The sequence below is a fragment of the Anser brachyrhynchus genome (assembly GCF_964034855.1).
Source record: "Anser brachyrhynchus genome assembly, chromosome: 2".
NCBI lineage: Eukaryota > Metazoa > Chordata > Aves > Anseriformes > Anatidae > Anser > Anser brachyrhynchus.
In genome coordinates, this window is record NC_137695.1 from 70,304,263 (window position 1) to 70,328,864 (window position 24,602).

Below are 24,602 nucleotides of genomic sequence, written 5' to 3' on the forward strand. Positions count from 1 at the left end.
AGAGATCTGAATTCTTCAAGGTTTTAAGAAACAAGTAGTTAACGAGGCAAAATAATTAAAATATATCCTAATAGATGAGGACAAAAAGAAGTTGCACAAGTCGCCAGTAGGCTTAACCTGAACAATTTCAGGCTCTCTTACAGGTATTTTCTGAATATACATGACTTCTTATAAAGGGTTTACGTGCACATAGTGTTACTTTTAGGAATGTTTTATATTGATTTTAAAAAAAAAAATCCTCTTGTTTGGTTTGAAAGGGTTATAATTTTCCAGGAAGCTTAATTCCCAGCTTCTACAGTTTCTGTTGATAGTTACTTTTGTTCCTTGCTATTTAGAAGCCGCCTTCTATACTTAAGTTTTCAGTGAGATCTTCATAATTAAGGTCTGTCTGAGGATTGTGCGGACATGTACACTGGAATAAGGTGCAGTTATTAGAAGCTTCATGTGCTCATCTTTTTATGGTTTACTGCCTGGGGGCTTCAGGTTTTTACTGTCATTACTTGTGCTATTGATTCCCAGTTTATTCAAACTATTGTGAGCTTGCCTTTTTTTTTGTTTCCAGCTTAAAACTGGAAGCAATACTGTCATCTTGTCGGATAAGTTTTGTAGGGATGGTGTATAGAGAATGAGGTGGCTTTTTGTTTTTGTTTTATCCCAAACAGCTGCTGTTTCCAAGTGTTAAGATTTCTCAAGGTAGCTACATGCTGTGACTGCAGTATCCCTTAGCCTCATGTGCCAGTTTTATTTTCTCTGGTTTAAAATAGAAGAGTTGATTGATGTTGGGGGGGGGGGGGGGGGTGGAAACAAGTAGCATGAAAAGTTTAGAAGTGATTAGTGAAATTTAACTCTATACCATCTAAAAGGCATTTGGTCATTGCCATATTGTTAACTTGAACACTTTATGTAGGGGACAAAATTTTTGTGAAGAGGCAGAGAGGGTTAAAAGCAAAGAAGGATGAATTGAGACTTTGCTTCAGAGAGAACACTGGGAAAACCAGATGATAATGATTTTTTTTTCCACACTCCCACTTTCTGTTTAATACCTTTTGATCAGTAAGGGCAACTAAACATATTTTTAAAATGAAAAATCAATATAAATGTACCTCGGCCTGAGATGCGACGTACATTTTTAAGGATGAAACTTCATATTATTTACAGATGAGAGACAGTGTACTTCAGATCTGTCAAATTAATGCTCATGGGCTGTTTAAAGAGTACATGAGTAAATATCCTGCTATTTTATTTAAAAACAAACAAAAAGCTCAGTTCTGTTTCTGTATTTTCTGTTTACTATACTTTGGTGGTTTTACTTGGGTGGATGGCCGAGCTCCACCATAACCGCCACCCCTCACCTCTGTGAAACGCATATTTAAGAACAATCACAATATGTTCTTACTTCACAGTTATCACGATCTTCACAAACTTCACTTACATCAAAAAGAAAAAGAATTCCCCACACCAAAATAAGCATAACATCATCACAACACTGATGAGGTGTACAATTTACATGCACACCACCCTTCATCCCTTCACCACACTAACACAAAACATATTCCTCACAATTATAACTTTGTTGAATTCTTCACAACTGCTATATTCATGAAAAAACATCCAGTCCATGTTTTGCCCATTACTTCTCTCAGCTATCAACCTTATCTCAAGTTCCTCGAGCCCCATGTTGGGCTCCAAAAAGGACTGTGGTGGTTTTACTCAGGTGAGTGGCCAAGCTCCACCACAATCGAGCTCTCACTCCCCCTCCTCAAAGAGGAACGGGGAGAAAATACGATGAAAAGGGCTAAGGGTTGAGATAAGGACGGGGAGATTGCTCAACAATTATTGTGAGGGGCAAAACAGACTTGGCATAGGGAGATAGTAAGATTTGTTGCCTATTACTAACAAGTTAGAGAAGTGAGAAATAAAGGAAAAAAATCAAAAGAACCTTCCCCCCGTTTGCCTTCTTCCACCTCCTTCCCCCAAGCAGCGCAAGGGAATGGGGGTTGCGGTTAGTCTTTTTTTTTTTTTTTCTCCGTGTCTTAAATATGCTCTCACAGAGGCGCGAAATAACATTGCTTATTGGCTCAGCTCTGCTCAGCAGCGGGACCCTTACCTAACATGGGGCAGCTTCCAGATTCTTCTCACAGAAGCCACCCCTATGGCCCCCTGCTACCAAAACCTTGCCACATAAACCCACTACATAATTCCACTGGATATTAGTAAAAAGTGACTTTCGTCACTTGCAACCCCTTCTCCTTTCAGAAAATTTCAGTTGCTGAAGGGCACAGTAAATACTGTGATGTTGTTTTACTTTTGTTGCTTCGCAGTTTGATGATGATGATGGCCACAGTGATGTGTGGAATTTATTTTCATGGCATTTCATGAGCAATGACACTCTCATTTGTTAATGTATCTCATCATGGCAGTATTATTATTTTGCATAATCATTCTATCTAATTTATTCAAGGGGCCTGACATGTTATGGTCTTTTAAGTATGTGCCTCTAGGACTTGACGTTGTTGCCATATGGTGAGATAGTACTGCATGACAACCTTTCAGCAGCAAGAAGAATTCAACAGTGAAATAAATATGATAATTGTAAGTGTTCAGTAGAACCTTACACTTAACTCTTTGTCTTGTCTTTCTCCCCTTCATCCCAAAATGACCACAGCTTGCTGACAAGCCAGGTTGAAACATGTTCAAGTGTGGATATATTAGAAATGTGCTGATGATTTTTAGCTGTCTTTGGATGAGTAACTTCACATTCAAGTGAGATGTCGGTGTTCAGTTCGGCTTCAGAAGTCTCTAGGGGCAGCTCTTGCACAGACTTACAATTGGGCAACAGTGATTTATAGAAAAATCCAGATTTATTATAGGAAGATCAGAGAAGAGTGTGTAGGATTGAGAAATTCAGAGTCTGTGTTACACTGAAAAAAAAAAATAGTTCCAGTGTAGACCAGGGTACTAAGAAAACCTGAGCATTCAGATGGAACAAAAATGTAAACTTTACAGCATCAAAACTCTAGAAACATTTTTGATAATAGCTTGAATGTGTGACACGCTTTTTGTTAAGTTCTTTTTGTGTCATCAATGGTCTACCTACCAGCATCCCAGTTTTCCACACAGAATCCAGTTTATGTAAGTATCACTTCTGGTTAACAGCTGGAACAGCCAAAGCAAACAAATTTTGTTAACTTTCTTTGCTGCCCACCACTAGTAGACAGTTGCTTTCAAGAGCCAGTGAATTGTTGAATTGCCAGTGATTCTTTGGGTAGAAAGTACAATTACTGAACTCTGACATGTCCTAGCTGTTTGCCTGTAAGAGGTGATATTTTCAAATCCTTTTCATCTTTTTTTTTTTTTTCCCCACTTGTAGCCCTTCTCTATAGTCTTACCTGCTCCACCCTCTTCTAAGTATTTTTAAATTGAGGTAGTTCTTTTCCCAGGAATTTCTTAATAGCATCTGGTACTTTGAAAGAATATAGCCCTAGAAATGGGTGCCTTAAGTATGAGCAAATTTTGTATAAGCAGGCAATACAGAGATTACCATGATTTTTCTCAAAGTAAATTTCGTTGGTATGACTATAAACTGATTTTTAATTTTACATGTGTACAGAATTTATTTTAAGTACGTAAGGTACATCCTAAACTTCCCAACAGATATCATAACTCGTTGGAATATCTTGACAAAATAATTCTTCGACTTCCCTGTCTGTCTCTCTCACACAGAGAGAGAAAGATTAGAGTGGTTTATTTTAATTATAGCTGATAGAAGAGTAATCTAGACACATCAGCATGGGTGTGGATCTTGAGTTAGTGGCAGGGAATTGAAACTAAGGTTTAAGATGAACATGAGTGCTTTGCAATTCAAAGAGGATGCTTGTGTGTACTAGCTATTTTATATGAAAACGTGACTTTGAAGTGTTAACGTGGTTCCGTCCATGAAATAAAATACACTAAAGTAACACCATAGCAAAGATTGATCTAAAACTTGGGCATCTTTATTCTCTTGGTTAAAAAGCAATAGATGATCAAAATTGCTCCTCATTGCTGTGGCTTTGGAAAAGAGTGGGATGAGGTACTTGCAAAGGCATTAGCTGAGAGAAATAAGGAATAAGGAAAATAAGGAATAGATAAACCTATAAAATTATCAAGGAATCCAGTGTAAGTTCTTGTATTTAGAGATCCAGTTTATACACTGTTGTCTAGCATCATCTGTTTGCATCTCTGTGGTTTGTCTGCAACAGGAATGCTGAAGCAGGCAATAGAGAGATTATCATGATTTTTCTCCAAGTAAATTTCCTTGGTATGACTATAAATTGATTTTATAATTATACATGTGTACAAAACCTATTTAGCAATACAACAACAACAAAAATCCTTGAGTTGAAATTGAGGGGGGATCTTTAGGCCTATTGGTGGCTTTTTTTCCTTTTGGTTTTCAATTTCATCTTTTCTTTTAGTCTTTGGTGTATTTCATGGTCTTTAACTTCAATGTACGATTGCAGTGATGGAGCTGTTTAATGGATTACTACATTTAATATTTTCCCCCAAAGAGCGATATTTCTTCTTTGAATCTATAATTAGATTGTGCTGCTGCTATTCCTAATGGAAACACCAGGTTTCATTTTCACCATACACCTGAGCACATGCTTATGCACTTGGTAATCTTAATTTTTGTTCTTGATTTATTGAAACTGAATTGCATTCCTCATGCTTTTTGTCCATGAATATTATTGCAAAAGAAATGCAGGGGGATTTGCCATCATGTGCCTCTGTTGCACTGAGCTTTTAGAGTCAGACTGGGTCTTTTTATCCCTCTGCTGCATGTCTTGAATATTTTGAATATTAGATTTAAAGTACTTTAGACCCCAGGTCTAGGATGACATAAAGAGATATCACAGATTTGGGAGGGAATTTGATTTTGTAGAAACGGTTACTTGTTGCTGCTGTATGCACGTTCCTGCAGGCGTTGACCTTATTTCCTGTGCTGGTAGTGACTACAGTAATTCCCGCTGCCGTATAACGCAGCCAACCTCATCTTTCATTGTGCAGGCAGGAGGGAGGCTAGTAATTTTTCATTGTTGTTGCATGTTAAGGATTCCCCCTTCCCCTCCCACATTACCTTGGCCCCTTTAGGAAGATTTTCGTCCATTAAACTTTCCATCCTCTGTTGGAAGAACTAAATCTCTTTCAGCGTTTCCAGGCTGGTGATCTAATTTGACAGCTCATCGGTGATGTCTCTTCCACTTCAAAGAGGCAGGTAGCCTAGGGCTAGCCAGCTGTATTGTAGATTCTGCAGATTTGGCTCGCTGTTCCTGCTGGGTGTCATCTGTCTTCTTAGTCTTGCGGTGGATAATTTTTGTCCTCCCCAGCATCATCTGCCTGAGCAGTTTCTGCCTGGCAGGCCTGTCTGTCCAGGTTGAGCATCACATACAGTAGCCATGTGGCTAATCTGATGAGGCACCACTCCAAAGAGCGCAGCCCCAGGCCTGCTCTGACCAGGATCAGCATCACAGCCCACAAACTTCCAGCTATCACAATCACGGTCGTGGTCTTCCATCACAGGCACAGCCCATGGACTTGCTATGCTCAGGCAGAGTGTGTCCCCTGCCTCCCGCCCCTACGGGCTGTCGCTCCAATTCCTCGCGCCTCGGCAGAAGTCTGCCTCAACAGGTTTGGGTTTCCCTGCCTGTTGCCAGCGTTTGACTTGGACACCGCCACTCGGATGAAACAATCCTTTAGTGGATTATCATCGCCAGACAGCCTGTGGGAAAAATGACAGGATTCGGCACGTTGATCTAAAGATTTTGCAATTTGGAGCACTGCTAACACTAATAGGAAATGGCATGGTGATCCCTAAAAGAGAAAGCGGGTTCTAGTGCAAGGCAGAAGTGACAGAGGTTGTTTAGCCTATCTTCCAAAAAACACATGATGACTGCATATGTTGATTTTCATGCTCCAAGCCATAGATATTTCCATATTTTTGTGACTTGATGACTACTTCCTGCAAACTGACAGGTTAGGAGCTCCACAAGTATTGTCTTTTCATAGTCATCACCTCTTTAAGTCCTCCTTAATTTTTTTAAATATGTTTTGAGAATAAGCTTGATGGGGCAGTAAGATTAAGCAAGGGAAGAAAAGAAAAAAAAAAAAAAACAAAAAACAAAAACAAAAACAGGCATAAGTGCAGCAAATAAAGCATATTCTTAAAAACAAACAAACAAATAAAAAGCACTATTCAAACAAAGAGGAAAAATAGTTTCAGGACAGTAGACCTAGAAACCGAGGCATTTATCTGTCACAGGATTTGCCCGTGTAGCAGTCCTGTAATTCTGAACTTGACATTATACATGATGTAAAAAAAGAGTCTTTCCTAGAAATGTAGCAGTTATAAATCCCCTTAGCTAAGGATTTCCTCCGTAGCAAATTAAAAAAAATAGCATTTGGCTTGGAGGGTTAAATAACTTGTCTGAGGGACAGACTAGCCCTTGGGGGGGACTGCAGATAGGCTGGACAGGGATAAAATCAACATCTGAATGATTCTACCCCTAATCATCAGTATCATTAAGCCATCTTGAATATCCTACAGATATTTTTAAAATGTGAGCACTAATGTAATTTATTGGTGGTTGTCAAGTACTGAAGTGCATAAGATCCAAGTGGAAAAATCTAAATACTAATCTATAGATTCTAAGAGATGGTTACTTTGGGAGAAAAAAAAAAAAGTATGTGAAAGGGAACAGAATTTTATTTTAATGATTCTTATCTCTGCTAATTATTGTCTATTTAACATGTAATATTTACAGACTATGCAACAGTGAAGGAGTGAGAAAGTATTTTAGTTTATATATTTATGCTGAATTTAATTATAACTTTAGTTGAAGTATTCGACACCTCCCAATGTAAGATCCATTTTATTATTTAAGCAGATTTTACCCATAGTGGATAACAGATTTTTGGGGAGAGAATGATTCTAGTTCACTCATTTTCAAGGCTGATTTTGGAAGATTCTATGTACTTTTTATTTTTTTTTTTGAGTGAGCAATTTCTGAGCTTTGATGATGGGATACAGAATTGAGTAATGGGATCTTTTTTGTTTATTGTAATGGCTTCGTACATGAAAGAAGTCCTAATTTTTCTCACTCAGGCAATTGTTCCTACTTACAAATGCTAGGCAGAATAGAATGTGGGCAAAAGTAAATTCTAAAAGCAACAAAAAACTATTTCTGTTTTCTACTAATAAAATAGTAACTGTGCCAGCGAAACTGGCTCCTTTCAGGTACTCCAAGTCTGAATGTCGTAGGTGGCAGCTGCTTTAGCAGAATTCGTGGTCCAGTTCTACCTCATAACAAAAAAATGTTTTTATATGTATATTAATGGCAAGAGGAGGGCCAAAGAGAATCTCCATTCTTTACTGAACACAGTGGGGAACATGCCTAATGAGGATAAGGAAAAGGCTGAGGTTCTTAATGCCTTCTTTGCATCTGCCTTTACTAGCCAGACCACTTATCCTCGGGATACTCAGCCTCCCGACCTGGAAGTCTGGGATGAGGAGCAGAAGAACCCCCCCAAAGCTCAGGTGGAAAAAGTCAGAGACTTGCTGCTCCACCCGGACTGCCACAAGTCCATGGGTCCAGATGAGATCCACCCAAGGGTGCTGAGGAAGTTGGCGGATGTAATTGCCAGGCCGCTTTCCATCATCTATCAGTGGTCTTGGTCATCTGGAGAGGTGCAGGGTGACTGAAGACTTGCTAATGTGATGCCCATCTATAAGAAGGGTCATAAGGAGGACCTGAGGAACTACAGGCCTGTCAGCCTGACCTCAGTGCTAGGAAAGGTGGTGGAACAGGTCGTCGTGAATGCAATCACGCAATGTATGCGGAACTACCGGGGGATCAGGCCCAGCCAGCATGTGGCAAGTCCTGCCTGACCTCATCTCCTTCTATGACCGGGTGACCCGCCTGGTGGATGAGGGAAAGCCTGTTGTCATAGTCTACCTAGACTTCAGCAAGGCCTTTGACACAGTCTCCTGTATTCTCCTGGAGAAGCTGGCAGCCCATGGTTTGGACAGGTACACTCTTTGCTGGGTTAAAAACTGGCTGAACGGCCGGGCCAAGAGAGTGGTGGTGAACGGGGTGAAATTCAGCTGGCGACTGATCACCAGTGGTGTTCCCCAGGGGTCAGTGTTGGGGCCCATTTTCTTTAATATCTTTATTGATGACTTGGATGAGGGAATTGAGTGCACCCTCAGTAAGTTCGCAAATGACACTGAGTTGGGGGGAAGTGTCAATATGCAGGAGTGTAGGAAGGCCCTGCAGAGGGACCTGGGCAGGATGGGTCAATGGGCAGAAAAATAAAATAAATATAGATGCAATGAACACTATAGATGCAATGACCTAAGGATATTGGATCATGCTATTGAAAAGAATCATGCTATTCTAAAAGTTATTGTATATATATAGTACAAAACAGAAAGGATAACAAGAAAAATTGTAGTTAATATATTGTAACTTGTAAGGGTGGGAAGGGAAGTATACAGAACATTTCCTGATGGGTAAAAGGTGAAAGAGGGAGTTAGGAGAATCTTATCAAGTAGAGATAGAGCGCTGAAGGCATTAAACTAGGATGCTACTTAGTGTCTTTGCTAACTATGGTGCATTGTGCAAATTAACTAAAGCAAGAAGCCTTGGGCCCCTTACCAAGGTCAGTCTCCTAATAAGAGTGTGAGCCTATTTTAAGAAGCTGGTAGAAACTGGTCCTGCAGATGGACAAGAGCCAAGGAGCAACTGAGTCTGCGCAAAGACAAGAGGTCAGCTAGTGGTGATGAGGAAGAGTCATCTGTCTTCATCCCCACGACGCCCGACGACCACCACCAGAATACACTATGCAAGCACAGATGGGAGGAGTTTATGGAAATGACTCCTTGGAACTAATTTTAATACGAAGCGGGGACAGGTTATGAATATGTACAGGCATATTGTGAAACTTCATGCATATGTAACTCTTTACTTCTTTACTGCATATAACCAAGGCAAGTTGCTGCATCAGGTGTGCAGGACTTTGGTGGGACTACCCCCTGTGTTGCCCAGCACTGAATAAATATACCTACTTTACAATCTTACTGATTGTGGAGTCCGTTTTCCGCAAGTCAAAGGAACGTGTAGAGACTTTAAGTCATTTTTTTCTTTGCTTACGAAGTAGACTACTAGTCTTAATTTTCATAAACCACGACTAATGATTGTTCGGAAGCAAACTGATTTATGTGAATTCGTGCTGTGGGAATAAAAATGTTGTTTTTGCAGAGAAAAAACATTTTACATTGAAAAAACAATTCTTACATTGTTTAGAGGGAAGGAATGTGGTATTGAGATATGCTTGCAGTGGTAAGAAAGCTTAACAGACAACCTTGTAAAATGCAGACAACGGGACTCCTTAGAGCAATTAGGTGAAAATCACGGTGTCAAGTCAAGTCAAGTCAGATAAGTGAAGAAACATTACCACTTCAAACAGTAAAAAAGTCAAAAGAAAACTGAAATTTAACAGGTCGGCAACCGAAGGCCATGTATGAAGCATCAGATAGGTTGTGAACCTGGATTACCCAATCAATGGGGAAACAGGGGAGGGTCCCAATCGTCGAGAAAGAAAGTATATAAACCGTACTGTGTGACTAGTAGGTGCGCTCCTGCTTGTGGGACGCCCGCCATTGCAATCGTGAATAAACTACTACCGGACTGCCGAGAAGATCCCCCCGGGCGCCCCCTTCGCCCCGGCCCGGCAGCTTCAGGACCTCGCCTGGGGCAGGCCCCGCGGTTGCCACGGCAACAGCGACGAGCGCACGGTGATGGCGTCACAGGGAGGCCGCGGCGCCGGGCGCCATGAGCAGGGCAGGCCCCGAGTCCCCCGGCCGGAGCGGGGCGGCCCTGCCCCTGCCCCTGCCCCTGCCCCTACCCTTTCCCCTGCCGCTGGCCGGCGATAGGAAGCGGGAGGCGCTGTCTGCCGGGGCTCTGCTTCAGCCTATCATCAAGGGTAGGCCCGCGGGGGTTGTGCGTTTCTTGCTGGGGTGTGGCTCGGGCTGTGGGACAAATGCAGGGGGTGCGATGGAGAGGGAGAGCCCCCAGGTAGGAGGAGGAAGCGCAGGAGCGTGCCTCTGGGTGGCACTGGCCGCTTGGCGTCCGTCTGAAGTGCTTCTTCAAACTGGCGTTGTTTGCCGTGTCACCAAAGTTCTTTAAATTAAGCAGTCTTTTTTTTCTATTTGAGAGCCCAGCCTACTTCTCATACACACAAATGTTGTAAATACTTGTGTTTTTATGAGTATGTTTCAAGTCCTTAGCCCTGAAACACAGCAGACAGTTTTGCTGTATAGTGAGCTTTCCAGTTGTCTCTCACTGCAGGAGGCTTCCACATCTTAAGCTGTGAATTTCTGTTGAACTGCAGCATTTAGTTCTTCTGTGTATCAATTCTTTACTGCCGTTAACAGTCAGATCTGGAAGCCGTGTACTGGGAAGGAGGTTGAAAACAGGGTGACAGAAGGCAGAGGAGAACGCTCACCTTCACAGCGAGGTGTCTGTGGCACCTGGTCTGTCGACTCATTGTATTTTATTTAAGTCAGTGGTTTGCTGCATAAATAGGATAGCTAACTAACAGTATTCTGCTGTTCTTTTGATTTTTTATGTTTTTAGTGAGCGTAAGTGCCCCTTGCGTTCAAGTATATTGTGCCAGCATGTGTTGTGTAGCCAAGTATGGAGCATGAGAGAAAAACTAACTTTCATTAATCTTCTAGACGTCGGGGAAATCTATTCAAGACTGCTGGATCACAGACCAGTAATTCAGGGAGAAATACGATACTTTGTTAAAGAATTTGAAGTAAGTATTTGTGTTTTACTGGGTGTTGTTAACTGAAACTTCATGCAGTTTTAGCATCTTTTTAGAGCTTTGAATACATATATAATTTGCTTCAGAAAGATTTGGCATGCATTTCTTGCCCAAAATGATTACCCCACCTGTAGTATGTGTTTGCATCTTTGGTAAAGAAGGATAAATTTAGGTCTCTACTTAATATATATGCCCTGTTCAAAACTTTTTATTTCCTGCAAAAGACTGGTAGGAATATCGATGGAGGGGAATGATGTAGTTCTGCTGTCTTAAACAAGTCTCTTAGGTTCAATGAAAATGCTGTTGGTAGGTATAGGATTATGTCTGATAAAGGAACTGGCTTGTATTTCAGATGGATTCAGCTTGCACAGTTGTAATTTAATTTTGCTTTACTTACCTTCATGGAACAAAAATTAATGTTTCTGGAAGAGAAAAGGAATGCATTATGCTAAGTGAGAAAATCATTAAAAAATGAATGAATGTTGCCTGATTGAATAAAGCTAAAGTACTGAAGGTATAAAAGTTGTTCTAATACACATTTGCTTTGAAGCTTAATACAGTATCCACAAGAAGGCAGCAAAAGTTTAGAAAAGTAGAATCTTGTGTCAATAGGCTATTTGTAAGAATATATTCTTATTCTTAAAAAAGTTGGGATTTAAAATCTTAAAATTAATCTTGAAAAATATAGTTACGCTTTAGACTTCTTGTCTGCAGAGATTATTTTTTTAATAAATGACATTAATTTATTTTTTTTCCCTCAAGGTTGTAGCTAATATTTCAACCAGGCCTAACTTCTCCCAGTACTGGTTTAGCAAAATAAGTATGTGAACTAAGCTCTCATCAGATGTGTATTGTATAGGTCTGAAAGTCTCAAAGAATGATTTTTCTTTGACTTTCCTGAATAGGACGCACTAAATACTTCTGTATGTCCCTTCATAGGAAGGGAATTTTGAAACCCAATTACAGAATTGTAACTAAATTCACTTATTTCTCTCATTGCACCTGACGTCTTGTTCTATTTTTTCCCACAAAACTTATTTTAACAATTATGCTAAGTAAGCAGAGTAACACTTCAGTAAACAATGGTACAATTCTTGAGATAAAAGCTATTAGTTTATCAACTGGGAAAGTCTTATTTTGGAAAGTGGAATTTCTTGTTATCCATTCGTTGTCTTTCAATTCTTCTGGCAGGAAAAACGTGGCCTCCGAGAACTACGAGTACTTGAAAATCTAAAGAGCACCATCTTTGAAGCAAATGAAAACATTCTTCCCAAGTGTGAGCAGTCAATGCATGACAATCTGAACGAAGTACTCAAGAAATGTAAGCAAGTTTTTTCTTATTTCCCTTGTTGTGTCATTTTGAGGAATAATAAATAGTTTGGATTCAAAATATGATTTCTGGAAAGATTACCATCCTTAGGTAAATTTTCTACCACTTACATACTTTGTTCTCATTTCTCTGAAGTTTTAAAAGGAAAATAACAGGGACATTTTTTGCTGTGTATTGGTCCCAGCCAGCTAAGATTACATTAAAGTTTTTGGCTGACTTCAGTCAAAGCTATTTCAGGTCAAACTTACGTTATTCACTTAAAAGCAGGATAGTATTTGCTCCATGTTGTCTAAAGCCGTAGACAGAATCTCAAGTTTCTGGTGGGTTGTGGTTTTTTTTTTTTTTTTGGAAACATGCTGTGACGTGACCTTCGAGTTTCTTAATATTTCCATGGGAAAGCATAATACTGGCTCCTCCCACAATTTAAAACAAATCTTGCTGGTATGTAGATATGGGCTATGAAATGTGCTATTATTATTATCTTTAGTTGCAAATGTGGTAGTTGTAACAATTCTTGTATGCTAATCCTAGTTTCAAAGTTATAAGCATTTAGTAAACTTTTTTTTTGCTTAGATTTTTAGAAGGAAGTTTAAAATTTGTTATAATAAATTTTCAGCATTTTTTTTCTTGATCATTCAGCTTCTGAACAAGATACTCTAGGGCACTGTGGCCATAAAGCTTTAACTACCAAATTTATGCTGTTGAAACTTATCAGTATGGCTTTTTTATTTTATGTGTAGCACTTTGTAAACGTTTAATTTCATATAGCTTACTTGTGCAGCATCTGGAATATGTAGAATAGCAAGCAGTAATGATGCTATACACATAACAAGGTTGCAGGAAAATATTTGAAAGTTATCATTTAGTCATGTGCATAAGGCATATGTTCTAATGCCTTCTAAATGGAGTGAACTATTGATATTACTTCCTGACTCTCCAATGTATATCTGCACAATATATCCTTCATAATAAGGAATGACAGAATATATGGAATATATGGAATCACAGATTGGTTGAGGTTGCAGGGGACCTCCGGAGGTCATTTTTCCAACCTCCCTGCTCAAGCAGGTTATAGCAGGTTGTTCAGAGCTGTGGCCAGCTGGGTTTTGAATATCTCTACAGATGGAGACTCCACAACCTCCCTGGGCAAGCTGTTCCAGTGTTCAACCACCCTCCCAGGAAAAAGGAGTTTTCTTGTGTTTCTACACAGAATCCCATGTGTTTCTAGAGAAGATTCTGGCTCCCTTGTCTTCATTCCCTACCATCAGATATTTATTCACATTTATAAGATCTCCTCTGAGCCTCCTTTTCTTCAGGCTGGTCATTCCCAGCTCTTCCAGCCTGTTCTCAAGAGAGCTGCTCCAGTCTCTTAATCATCTTTTTGGCCCTGCATTAGACTTGCTCCAGTAAGTCCATATCTTTCTCCCTCCCCCCCCTCCCCCATGTTGGGGAGCCCAGAAGCAGACAGTAGCACAGGTGTGGCCTCACCAGTGCCAAGCAGAGGTGAAGGATCACCTCCCTTTCCCAGCTGGCAGTGTTTTTCCTAATGGAGTCCAGGATGTTGGCCCTCAGTGGGTGTTGGTGCCTGATGTTATTCCAACATAGATGCAGGACTTGTCATCTTCCCTTTGTGGAACTTTGTGATGCATCGTAGCCCAGTTCTTTAGCCTACTGAGATCCTTCTGAATGGCAGCACAACCATACTGTCCATCAGCCACTCCTTCCAGTTGTGTGTCATTTGCAAACCTGCTGCTGGTGCACTGTGCTCCAGCATCTTGGTCATTGATGGATATGAATGAGCCCTGCCTCATTCAGCACAGGTCTTGCATTTTCCCTAGTTTTCCATTTTTCTATTTATGTCCTTTTAGAATGCTATCTTGCACTTCACAGCCTTGGCCTTCCTAACCATGTCCCCACAAGATCCGTGCTCTTCTTGGGTCCCCTGCCTCTGGTTCCACCTCTTACACACTTCCTTTTTATGGCTGAATTCAGTTAGAAGCAACTTACTCATCCATTCATCCATTCAAGCCTCCTGCCGCCTTTGTTTGGTTTCCTACTTGTTGGGGTGGACCTTTCTGGAGCATGGAGGAAGTGATCCTTGAAAATGAAGCTTTTGACTGGCTCCTGACCCATTCCAGGGCAGAGCGCTCTGTGCATTCTTGCTGCTCACTCACATAAAGAGCAACTTCCCCTCCTCACCTTCCCAATCTGTCCTTCCAAAGAGCCCATACCCACCCATTGCAGCACTCCAGTCGCATCATATACCTCTGTGATCCCAGTGAAGTTGTTGCCCTGTACACAGACTTCAAACTACTGTTTGTTCCTCATGCTACGTGCATTAGCATAGAGACATTTCAGAGAGTCTTCCAAGCCTGACGTTATCCCTAGCACAGGCTTGAGAGCTTTCCCTGTAAGGCTGTTGTGCAGACAGTTCTTCTTTAGGTGCCCACACTTGGAGTGATTCCACTTCATCTCTGTTTTTGTGATTGCTGTGTCCCTTCTGTTATGGTTGTCCCAGCCCCTTGGCTTGCTCACCCTGTTCCCAATTTCTTTACTTTTTTTTTTTTTGAGGAATCACTTCATCTGCTGTCATTCCTAGTCCCAAGCTGTCCCTGTCAGGTCGGCCAGCCTGTTGGCAAAGCTACTTTTGCCCTATTTAGTCATGTCAATCCTGTTTTTTTCAAGCAGCTGTTGAAACCTCAGAGAGGGTCTTACACTTCTAGAAACAAAACCCTAATGCCAGCATCAGCTGCATAACCAGCTGTTAACCCACAGGATCTGTTAAGTCTCCAACACCAGGAAGGTTTAGGAGAACACGACCAGAATCCTCACATCCTTGACCACTGTCCCCAGAGTCCTGTAGTCATTCTCCCTACTTTGGAGCTCACCCCTGCAGTATCACTGGTGTCTATCTGGAAGAGCAGTAGATGGGGAGCCCAGGGGACAGTTGTGCCTTTGTAGCCTCTTCACAACATCCCGAGTGTGAGCCACCAGCAAGCAGCAAACCTCCCTAGATGATAAATTAGATTGACAAGTGGGAGCCTCTGTTGCTTGCAGTAGGGAGTCTGCCACCACTGTCACTTGCTGCTTTATTGTAATGGGCCTGAGTGGCTCAGGCTTAGCCACCAGAGATGCTCCATTTCATGGCCCTCCCAGCTCCTTTTCACCTGCAAGGCCAATGAACCTATTTTGTAACTGCAAGTCCTTTTGGGAGCAGAAGCCTTCCAGCTGGTGTGAGAAGTCACCAGCTAACACGGCTATAAGGTGATGATAAATGACTAATACGTTTCTCATAACTAGGCTGTGTTAGTGAGAGGAATAATTGCTTTGGATAAATTAGTTAATTTGATTCTGCATTAATTATTTGATGAGTTAGGGGGGAAAAACTATGTAGGAATACAGTTTCTATTTCCATTGGCAAGTTCCCTTAGACTTAGTCTTAGGATAGAAGAGGCTGGCTCCAGCATAAAGATGTTCTGAGTGCAGATTGTTTTTACTAAATTACTTCTTATATTTGGTGAGGAAAAACAAGAAACAAAGAAAGAACTTAAACATAGTGCCTGGTCATCTGTTCCTACCTACTGACTTGCGAGTTTTTCTTTTGAGGTGCTGTTATGCTCCAGCTTGTCAGCAACGTTAAGGAATATGGGCACAAAAGGATTTGGCTGCCTTTCTCATTTTGGCTTCTAGAACACACACAAGGGTTGAAGTCGGTGATATGCCTACGTATAGTTAGCAATGTAATGCATTTTCTGCAAGTACTGACAAATCTTTTTTGCAGAGGTTAGTGACACGGTGTCATACAACATTTGATGAGCAACAGCCTTATGTGTTTTAAGTCCCTTTCAGGCAAAATTCTCTTTGATTTAGAACAGCAGACTGATCTACTGTGATTTGTTGTTTCAGTGCAAGCTTCCAACAATATGATCCACAGACTCCAAGAGAGGGAACGCGAAGAGAGGAAGGTAAAGGATGAATGGATAGATTTTTATAATGTGACCTAAGCAAAAGTCTTATATGCTTCTACAGCAGGTCTACCTGTCTTCAGTATAGCAGATCAAAAATGTACTTTTCTGTATTTTATATACTTGCAGTAAAAGATTTGGAGTTATTTTTACGCTTATAAAGTGCATACTGCAGCAGCATATATGTTTTAGGACTGTAAGCTTAATGGATCACTAGTTCTTCCTACAATCTCCTGATGTGTGGAAACTATTTTTTATTTTATTTCCTTTGCTTTATTTTCCCTCCTTGCTGAGACTGTAATATTTGTCACATATAGGGAAAGCTTAAATTAAAAAAAAATTATTTTCTGTGGAACAAAAAACACCTACTAACTTACCAGAATGGAAATGTAAATCTTTCCTAGTTAGCTGAGAACATTGAGCATATTATATGTATTGCTCCTTGAAAAGGAAGCATTTTTTTCCACTTGTGGATGGGTTATTTAATGAAGGGCTGTATTATAGGAACATGCGAATCATTGGAATCTTTTCAGTTGGCTACACTTTGCTCATTTGAAATACATGTGCTGCGAATCTAAAATTTGGAAAATTATACAAGAAATCAGTTTCATGTTTTCCCATTAGTCCTTCATGATTGTATTTCAATGTTATCTTTTTATAAATAAAACTTCACAAGTAATCATGTAGTAGCTGAGAAAAACAGAAGACATTTCTGTGGCCATCACACAAAATAGGCTGTGCATTGATGTATGTAAGTCAATAGTCATGTTTTTCTTTCCTTTTTGTAATCAGTGAAGATGGGCAGTCCAGTTGCAGTTGAATACCAGTACTGTGTGAATAGCACACTACTGAACCCTGACAAAGTTTGCTTGTGCCCAACACAAATGTAGATATTGGGAGAGTGCTGAACTAGGAAATTTTTCCTACAGTTCTACTGTCTGAAGTAAAACTTTAATGAAAAAAAAACTTATTATAAAATGAACTCATTTAATAAGAACAGTAACTATTCTTTTTTTAGAATATTAGCGCTATGTTTCCATTCAGAAAATTTATAATGCAATTTAGCAATGCTAAAAGCTATTTGGAATTTGTAATATTTCTTTTTAAGTTTGTATAGTAAGACTTCTTTGCTTTGAAACTTTCCAAATGTGAATAGTAGCAGTTAAATCAGTTTTTTTGAATTACAGATACAAGCTGTCACCGCAGTTCAGCCACTCGAGGAGAAATATTTTTTTCCTTACTTTTCTTTCTGCACTCATGTGTTTTGGAAAAAAAAGGGAGGTTTTTGGTTTGGTTGTTTGGGTTTTTTGGTTTGTTTGTTTTGGGTAAGATATGGTGTCAAGTGATTTGTGTTACAGCCCACAGTGAAATGAATTTCATTTCTGCTGAACAGAACGAATTTGAAAATTATTTGCTTTACCAGCTTTTCTTTTCCAGTTCCTTTCTGTTATTAGTATCAGCCAAGTAACAAAAGGGAAATGGTGTAAAGTAATGTGTGATTACAGGATTGTCATTGGAAGAAGCATTTGAGGACTCTCGTCTCATTGATTTTATTTTTATTTTTTTTGGTAAACATGTTTTTGAATACTATATTTTTTTCTTTTATTTATTTCACTCATTTTATTTGGAAGATTGTAGGTTTATACTGGAAGCTGCCTAATGCTTCCTGTTCTAGCCTTACCTCTCATTGCTTGTAACACGAATTAGTATGGTAAGAAAGCTAGTCTGTGCCTCAAATGGTGTGGCATTTGGCTTGATTTTTTGTTTGTTTTAAATTTCAGTAAAAAATAGCCTGAGTAATACTAAAAACAATGCTACTGAAAAAAAATCTGTTCTTACAAATGTTATTTTTTGCATAATTACTGACAGTAAAACAAAACCAGTAATAAATAAAACCAACTTGGGTGATTCAGTACAGTATACAAGAAATCATTACCATCTTTCAAACCGAAGTAATATGCAATATTTATTTAAAAAAAATGGTTTTATAATCATTTTCATTTTTTCAAAAAAAATAATGCCTTATTTAAATTTATCTTTAAGATAGTTGGGTTAGTTTTGCAAAGTTATGAGTTTAAAAATACAGAAAATAACACTGAATCATTGCTCTTCGTGAAAGAATAATTTGATTTTATATATATATATATATATATAAAATAGGATAAAGAATCTGTTTTCTCATGCAATTGTACTCACATTTTCGAACATTCAGGTGTTATTACCTTCTCCATGACAGTAGAAAACATTGATTTTATCAGATCAGAAGATATTTATTAATTATTTCCACAAGTACTTTCTGGATTTTAGAAAAACACATTCTACCTTCCTAAAGTATGAATACCTGTTTATCCAGAATGCATGCTTTATTTTTGTGCTGTGTGGTAAAGCAGAAGTGCTTTCTAACTGAACATGAGTATGCAAATGCCATTAAGTCTCTTAATGCTGTATGTCAGTTAAGGGGTACAGCTACTGAAGTTCTTTGGATTATTGTTGGACTTTGGATTATTATTAAGACATTTGACATGAGTCATTGATTTGATGAATTCAGATTTGTAAATACATGTAAGTATCTATAGAAATGACAGTGTTACTGTCTTCAACCTACACATAGATAAAGGGCATAGTAAATAAAGGGCATCTATCAGTTCTGTATTCCTGTGAAATAACTGACATTAAAAAAGCACATAAGAATAAGCAACTGTTCTAACGTTCGGAATAGTTATAGGCATCACTTAGCAAAAGCTTAATTATTCAGTGTATCAGGAACTGGAAATAGGTTCCCACCATCAGGTTTAATGCCATAACCAAAAAAGTTTTCAGTTCTGTCTCCTCACTTGCCCAGTGAATACATCTGGTTAAGGAAACCGTAGAGACTGAATCTGGACTGTTCTGTTGCTCTGTAATATCGAGACTGTCTTGTGAGTTGGGGTATGTGAATTAGATCCTGTAAGTAAAAAGATACTTTCTCAAACACTTCTAACATCTCAGAACAGACTACTCTGCGTGTGGCTGGTGTCTTTCCCACATGCATACAGATCACAGTTTTGTACGGATGATAATTCGCTAGAATGTATTTATTATCTTAGAAGTGAGATACTTATTTTTATTTTTTCAAACCTACACTAGTAGCATGTTTGAGGTTGCTTGGAATTCTGTTAAACATTTGCTGAATGCAAAAATTCTGACAACATGCAGAAGTTGGAGGGTGAATTATTAACAATTATTTTAGTCGTGATAAATTTAATTTCTAATTTAAGAAAGAATTATTGGAATTACGTATCAGTATCACTGATATATGATACAAATCTCTAGAAAGCGATCATTCTTCTTACAGTTGTCATACTCAATGTCAGCAAACTGTAGGAGGTACCTAGAGCCTTATCTTTGTTTTATCTTTTCAGTTCATCTTTAGTAAGAAAACATGTATTTCAAAGATTTTACCTCTTAAATGATGTTCACTGAAGTTGTGTTCCTCTCTACTTAGAGAGAATTTAAATGTGAATTGAATTAGTTCTTCATAACTAGGGATCCTGAAGCTTGAGGAGATAGTGCCTATTTTTATTAATATTTAAATTTAATATTTCTTCAGGCTTGAGTGGTTAGTCTTTGAGGAGTGAGACATGTAATACAAGGGCATTGGAAAGCTTCCTAAATAACAAACAGATGAAAAATAACCTGATTATTTTTTTAATCTTAAAATGAAGATGCTATTTTCCTCACCTTTATCAAATCGCCCTGTAAAGTCGTTTGCCAGGCACGTTATCAAAATGTACATGTATTGTTTTCTGGAAAACAAACTTTCCACAAATCTATAAATGTGGAAATTACAAATTGATACTATAAAATGCTCAACATTGTCTCTACAGATCACTGATTTACCTAATGGTGTTGATTTTTGGAAACTGCTTTTCGAAACTGGCCTTTTGACTTAACCAGTACGCATCCATGCCAAGATGTCTATACATTTGCATTTTAAGGATTTTTCATATCTATCAATGGCACAGTTAATGAGAAATTATTTCATCCACCTTTATGGATCTCAATGCTTTCTAGCTGTGCTAGAGCTACAGTTACAGCTAGGGCACAATATTTTGTGCATGGTATCTTCATTTCGTTAGTTTTTCCTCCTGTGTGTTACAGTCAATTGAATAAAGCAGTGAAGTAAATAGCACTGGGTAAAAAGGGGATATGGTAGGAGTGGAAAGTGTTGTAGAAAGAAAACACAAAACCAGGACCAACGTGAAGGGAACTTGCAGAGCTACAATGTGAAAGTCATCTTGTGCTGAGAAACTGAATCTTTTAGTGGCTTGCTTATATGCTGGAGTTAGGTGTTGGTGTCCTGCATGGGAGCTCGGGTCCTCAAGAGGCTGTTCCTGGTGTTCTGAGCAAAAAGAGGCTGTACCACAGTAACAGCTGCTGCAAGACAGCAGTGAATGCTTGGATGATGGAAGCTGTGTAGTGCCTTAGCTTCAGAGACAATGTCTGTTGCAGTTTGGGTCTTGCAGTCGGATGTGGGTGTAGGAGAAGTCTGTCCTTGGTCACAATTTCTCTCTTTCATTCTTCTCTGATGTCTAACAAGATTGCAGTGCCAGCTGAAGCTTTCCTACAGCTGTGGCATTCATAGGTCTCTCCTACACAGATTCTTTACCTTCTAGTAAGAAGCAAACTTACACTGCAGAATATACATCATTTGAAAAGACTGTACCCAAAGACACCCATCTGTTAGCAATTGCACTTGGTTGCACAGTGAGTTTTGATAAACTGAACTTAGTTGTCTCATACTCTCTAAATCTCTTCAGTTGTTTTGCCTGGTAAATCATTTTATATCCTTAGGTAGAAGTGGTGCTGTGGAACTTGAAAATAATAAGCAGAAAAATAAAAGTTTCACGTTCCTTGCAAACTATTTATTTTTTTTTTCAGAGTGTGGTTTTGTCAAGAGTGTAGTTCAAGTAGGCTCTGTGTAATCCTGTCAGTATGTGTGTAATGCATTGACAGTTTCAAAAAATAAACAGTGTGCTAGTGGAACTAGTAGTAAACACTAGTATATTTTGTTAGTAGGTGGTATCTGTGGCAGACAAAACAGAACTTGGCATAATATTGTTATAATGTATATGAAATGATGTGTATTTAACCTAAAATGTGTGATCGTGGAGAGCAGTGCATAGAAAGTGTTGAAGACTGTAGAAATGGGTTTCCATTGCATGTAGTTGACAAAAATGTCAGATGTCTATTGAAGCCTATAACAGTATTTATTCCTGCACAGAAGTGCTATACATAGAAAACAAACATTGCTGATATACTAAAAAGAAGAAAAATAAGGAAGATGAATCATTTATTTTGCTAGAAGACAGAGCAAATGTAAGAGCAACTGTCTAGATTTACTATGACTCAAGCGTAAGGAAGCCAGACTATTAATACTGCATGCAAAAAGTCTGTAGAAGTACATCTCATTTTAACATGCATATTGGATGCATGTATGACCTCTCTAGATAGCTGGATTTTTTTTTTCTTCTCTAAGACAAGAGAGTGAAAGGAATCAAGCTTACCAGAAGCCAAGCAGAATGAAATTCTGAGGGAGAAAATAATTTGTTTATAAAGGAAAACGTTAATCACGGTGAGAGAGAGCTGGCTAGAGCAGAAACACTAACTGGCAGTTTCAAAACATTGTATATTTATGTTGTTATATTGTTTTTCACTTTGTCCTTCTTGTGTTAGAGGATTTTTTTTATCAATAGTTTCTTCGATCTGGTGGCTATGCTGAACCTCATCATTGTGGTATAACAGAAATGTGGCGTGCTTCTAGTTTTAAAAATGTATTCAGGAATGTGAAAAATGCTTTTGTTTCAACAAATGAGAATGGAGTGGTGGGGGAATGTCTATTCATACCGTTTTTTTTTCTATAATGAAGGCGCTAAATACCATGCTTCCAAGATAAGAAACTCACCTTAAAATGAAGTCTTTGTGAGATAATCCAGGTTTATATCAGATGCTTACAGTGCTTCTAATTTTGTCTGTAGTCAGAGGAGGAAATAATGCAACAAGTATAATCTTTTTAGAGACTAATAGAATTGGACTAGTAATTCTGAAGTGTCTGTTTATTTAGTTAATTTTCACCAGGCTGCAGAAAAGGTGCTGTTGCTGATGCTATCATTAAACGTATCAAACATTTAACCATTTCTTTTGCATTGACTGTGTTTTATGATTGTTGTTTCCCTTTTTTTGTATTTATTTTGTTTGTTAATTTCACTTCTACTGAAGTAAAAGCCCAGTTTCTCTGATGAATTAAGATTAGATTTCATGGCTATTTCTATCTAGAAATGATTGCTAAATCTTCCCATTTTTCTCTTCAGCTTCAGGCTGACAAGCTAATGGCTGATGAAGAGAATCGCATAGCCCAGTGGGAGTCGTTCATGAAAGAACAACAGAATAAACAAGCAGAAGTGGATGAAGAGCACAGAAAAGCTATGGAGCGCCTCAAAGAGCAGTATTCTGAGATGGAGAAGGAACTGGACAAATACATTTCTTTTTAAGACCTTTTTTTTTTAATAATGCTGGTTTTATGCCTTTACTCAATTGCTTCTGACTTAAATTGAGATTCTTTTGGAAAGATGAAGCAAGTAAGATAAAAGAAGAATCTCCTCTACGTGTTTGGTATGGGAAGAAAAGTTTTGCATACTTTCAACTTAAGTGCCTATCTTTGTTCAGGGCAAATGGAATGCCAGTATTTCTTAGTTTGTTGGAAAGTAGAATTGGAAATTACATTGTGACTACATCAGCTCAGGGAGTTGCAAATTGGAATTCTCTTCCATTTGCAGTGTATCATATCTTTTGGGAAAATAGAGCTTAATGTAACATTAACCATCCCAGTGTGCAACCACAGCCCTTTTCCAAAAAAGAGCAGGTGTAATAGGCTCCATCCATAGTTAGCTGAGAACTCACTGGGAAATCTGTAAATCCTGTTTGTAGATTTCAGGAAAACCAACTTATTTTACAGAATAGACTTTGAAACTTCAGTGATGAGAGATCTCAGCAAAGCTGTAAATCCAGTTATAATTCCAACTTCTGATTCCTGTGGTCAGTATTATGAAGTAAAATTGAGATTTAAATGATTTTTCCTAATGTAGAAATGGTGAGTTTTGACAAGAAACACTTTCCTCTCCTTGTAAATATCTCAGAACTCTCTTTTTAAGCTTTACTGTTCTACACAAAGTTAAAACAAGCTCAAGAGTAATCATGAGAAGCATTTTGGTCTTGTACTAGCTACAAAGCTAATTCAAGTATCTACCTTAAATATTTGACATGCTGTTGGTTTACTTAAGATAAACGTATCAGAACTTTATAAACCAGCTGAGGAAATTTTTGTTTCTTTTTCAGTCTAACAAATGATCACATTAGTGGTAAAATGCTTGTAGTATAGATTTTTTTTTTTTCTTACTAACCATTACTCATATGGAGTATGTGAAGCTCCTGTATTGCTTTCCTTTATTTAAAACTTTTATTTAACAGCAGTGTAACTGAAGAAGTTAACATAATCAGTTCATTAACCAAGCAAAATGAGACATAGTACCTTAATGAAATCTGCTGCAAGCTAACTGGTAATACAGGAAATACGTTTCCATAATTTAACTGGCGTCCAATATATAGAATGGAATCAGGTAAAAATAAACAGAATTTACCCTTTACCTGTATTGCAATAGTAATGCGGCGACAATGGTTGCTTGTGTAAATGTATGGCTAGGTGTCAAGGCTCCGTTCCTGGCAGCATGTTGATAGTGTGATTAAAGTTAGTAGAAGAAATGGAATAAGTATTTGAGATTTCTTTCAGTAACACTGAATTCCTGCCAAGCTGCTCTGCCCGCTACTGTAGGCCTGACAGCTTCATCAATCATCATCATGCATCTGGACTGAAAAAGAGAACTTGCTGACACTGGGGCATGCTGGAATGTTGTTAATTCTCTGTTGTGAATGGAAAAAACATAGATGTCTTATGGGTATCCCACACATGAAAAGCAGGGAAGCTTCATTTTTAACAACCCCTCTCTGAACAGAAGGTGACCTCTGTTATACTTCTCAGCTTATGCACCCACTTATGAATGTCATAACTAAGCTCAGTATTCAACTTAGAAGTTCTTGCTTGTCTTTATAATTGGGTGTGGAATTACTTTGTTTTAAGGACACACTCAAAGAGGCTTCTGTCTTACCAGATTTTTTTAATGTATATGTGCTCAAAGCCCAAATATCTTTATAACAAAATGCATTTAACAGTATACTGAATTAATTTTATTTTTGCACTGATCATTTTTATTAAGACTTCAATACCTGATTAACTGCACTGGAACTGTACATTTTAGTACTTTGTTAATTTGAGGGCTCTTAAGCGATGATACACTTGTTGCAAGTTGGGTATCCACTGGAAAATAGAGAGGTATTTCCAAAAA

The 24,602-nt window shown here is 38.6% G+C and overlaps 1 protein-coding gene and 1 long non-coding RNA gene across 2 annotated transcripts; one reads left to right on the top strand and one right to left on the bottom strand.

Annotated features, from left to right (window-relative positions):
* Positions 1-3,305: 3,305 nt before the first annotated feature.
* Positions 3,306-9,798, bottom strand: LOC308190433. The gene is made up of 2 exons (XR_013947186.1): positions 9,658-9,798; positions 3,306-5,761 (listed from the first exon to the last, which is right to left on the bottom strand). It is a non-coding gene; the product is annotated as an uncharacterized lncRNA (long non-coding RNA).
* On the top strand, positions 9,757-24,602 carry BLOC1S5 (biogenesis of lysosomal organelles complex 1 subunit 5). Its single transcript, XM_080581797.1, has 5 exons — positions 9,757-10,023; positions 10,778-10,860; positions 12,061-12,190; positions 16,106-16,164; positions 22,515-24,602. Exons 1-5 carry the CDS (start codon positions 9,873-9,875, stop codon positions 22,692-22,694), a joined length of 603 nt encoding a protein of 200 aa, XP_080437923.1. The 5' UTR covers positions 9,757-9,872; the 3' UTR covers positions 22,695-24,602.

Excerpts from the sequence above, each read along its gene's own strand:
- BLOC1S5 (XM_080581797.1), top strand. The coding sequence starts at position 9,873 with ATGAGCAGGGCAGGCCCCGAGTCCCCCGGCCGGAGCGGGGCGGCCCTG. Across the intron at positions 10,024-10,777 it reads GCTTCAGCCTATCATCAAGG|ACGTCGGGGAAATCTATTCA; the intron begins GTAGGCCCGCGG and ends TTAATCTTCTAG. Across the intron at positions 12,191-16,105 it reads GAACGAAGTACTCAAGAAAT|TGCAAGCTTCCAACAATATG; the intron begins GTAAGCAAGTTT and ends TTGTTGTTTCAG.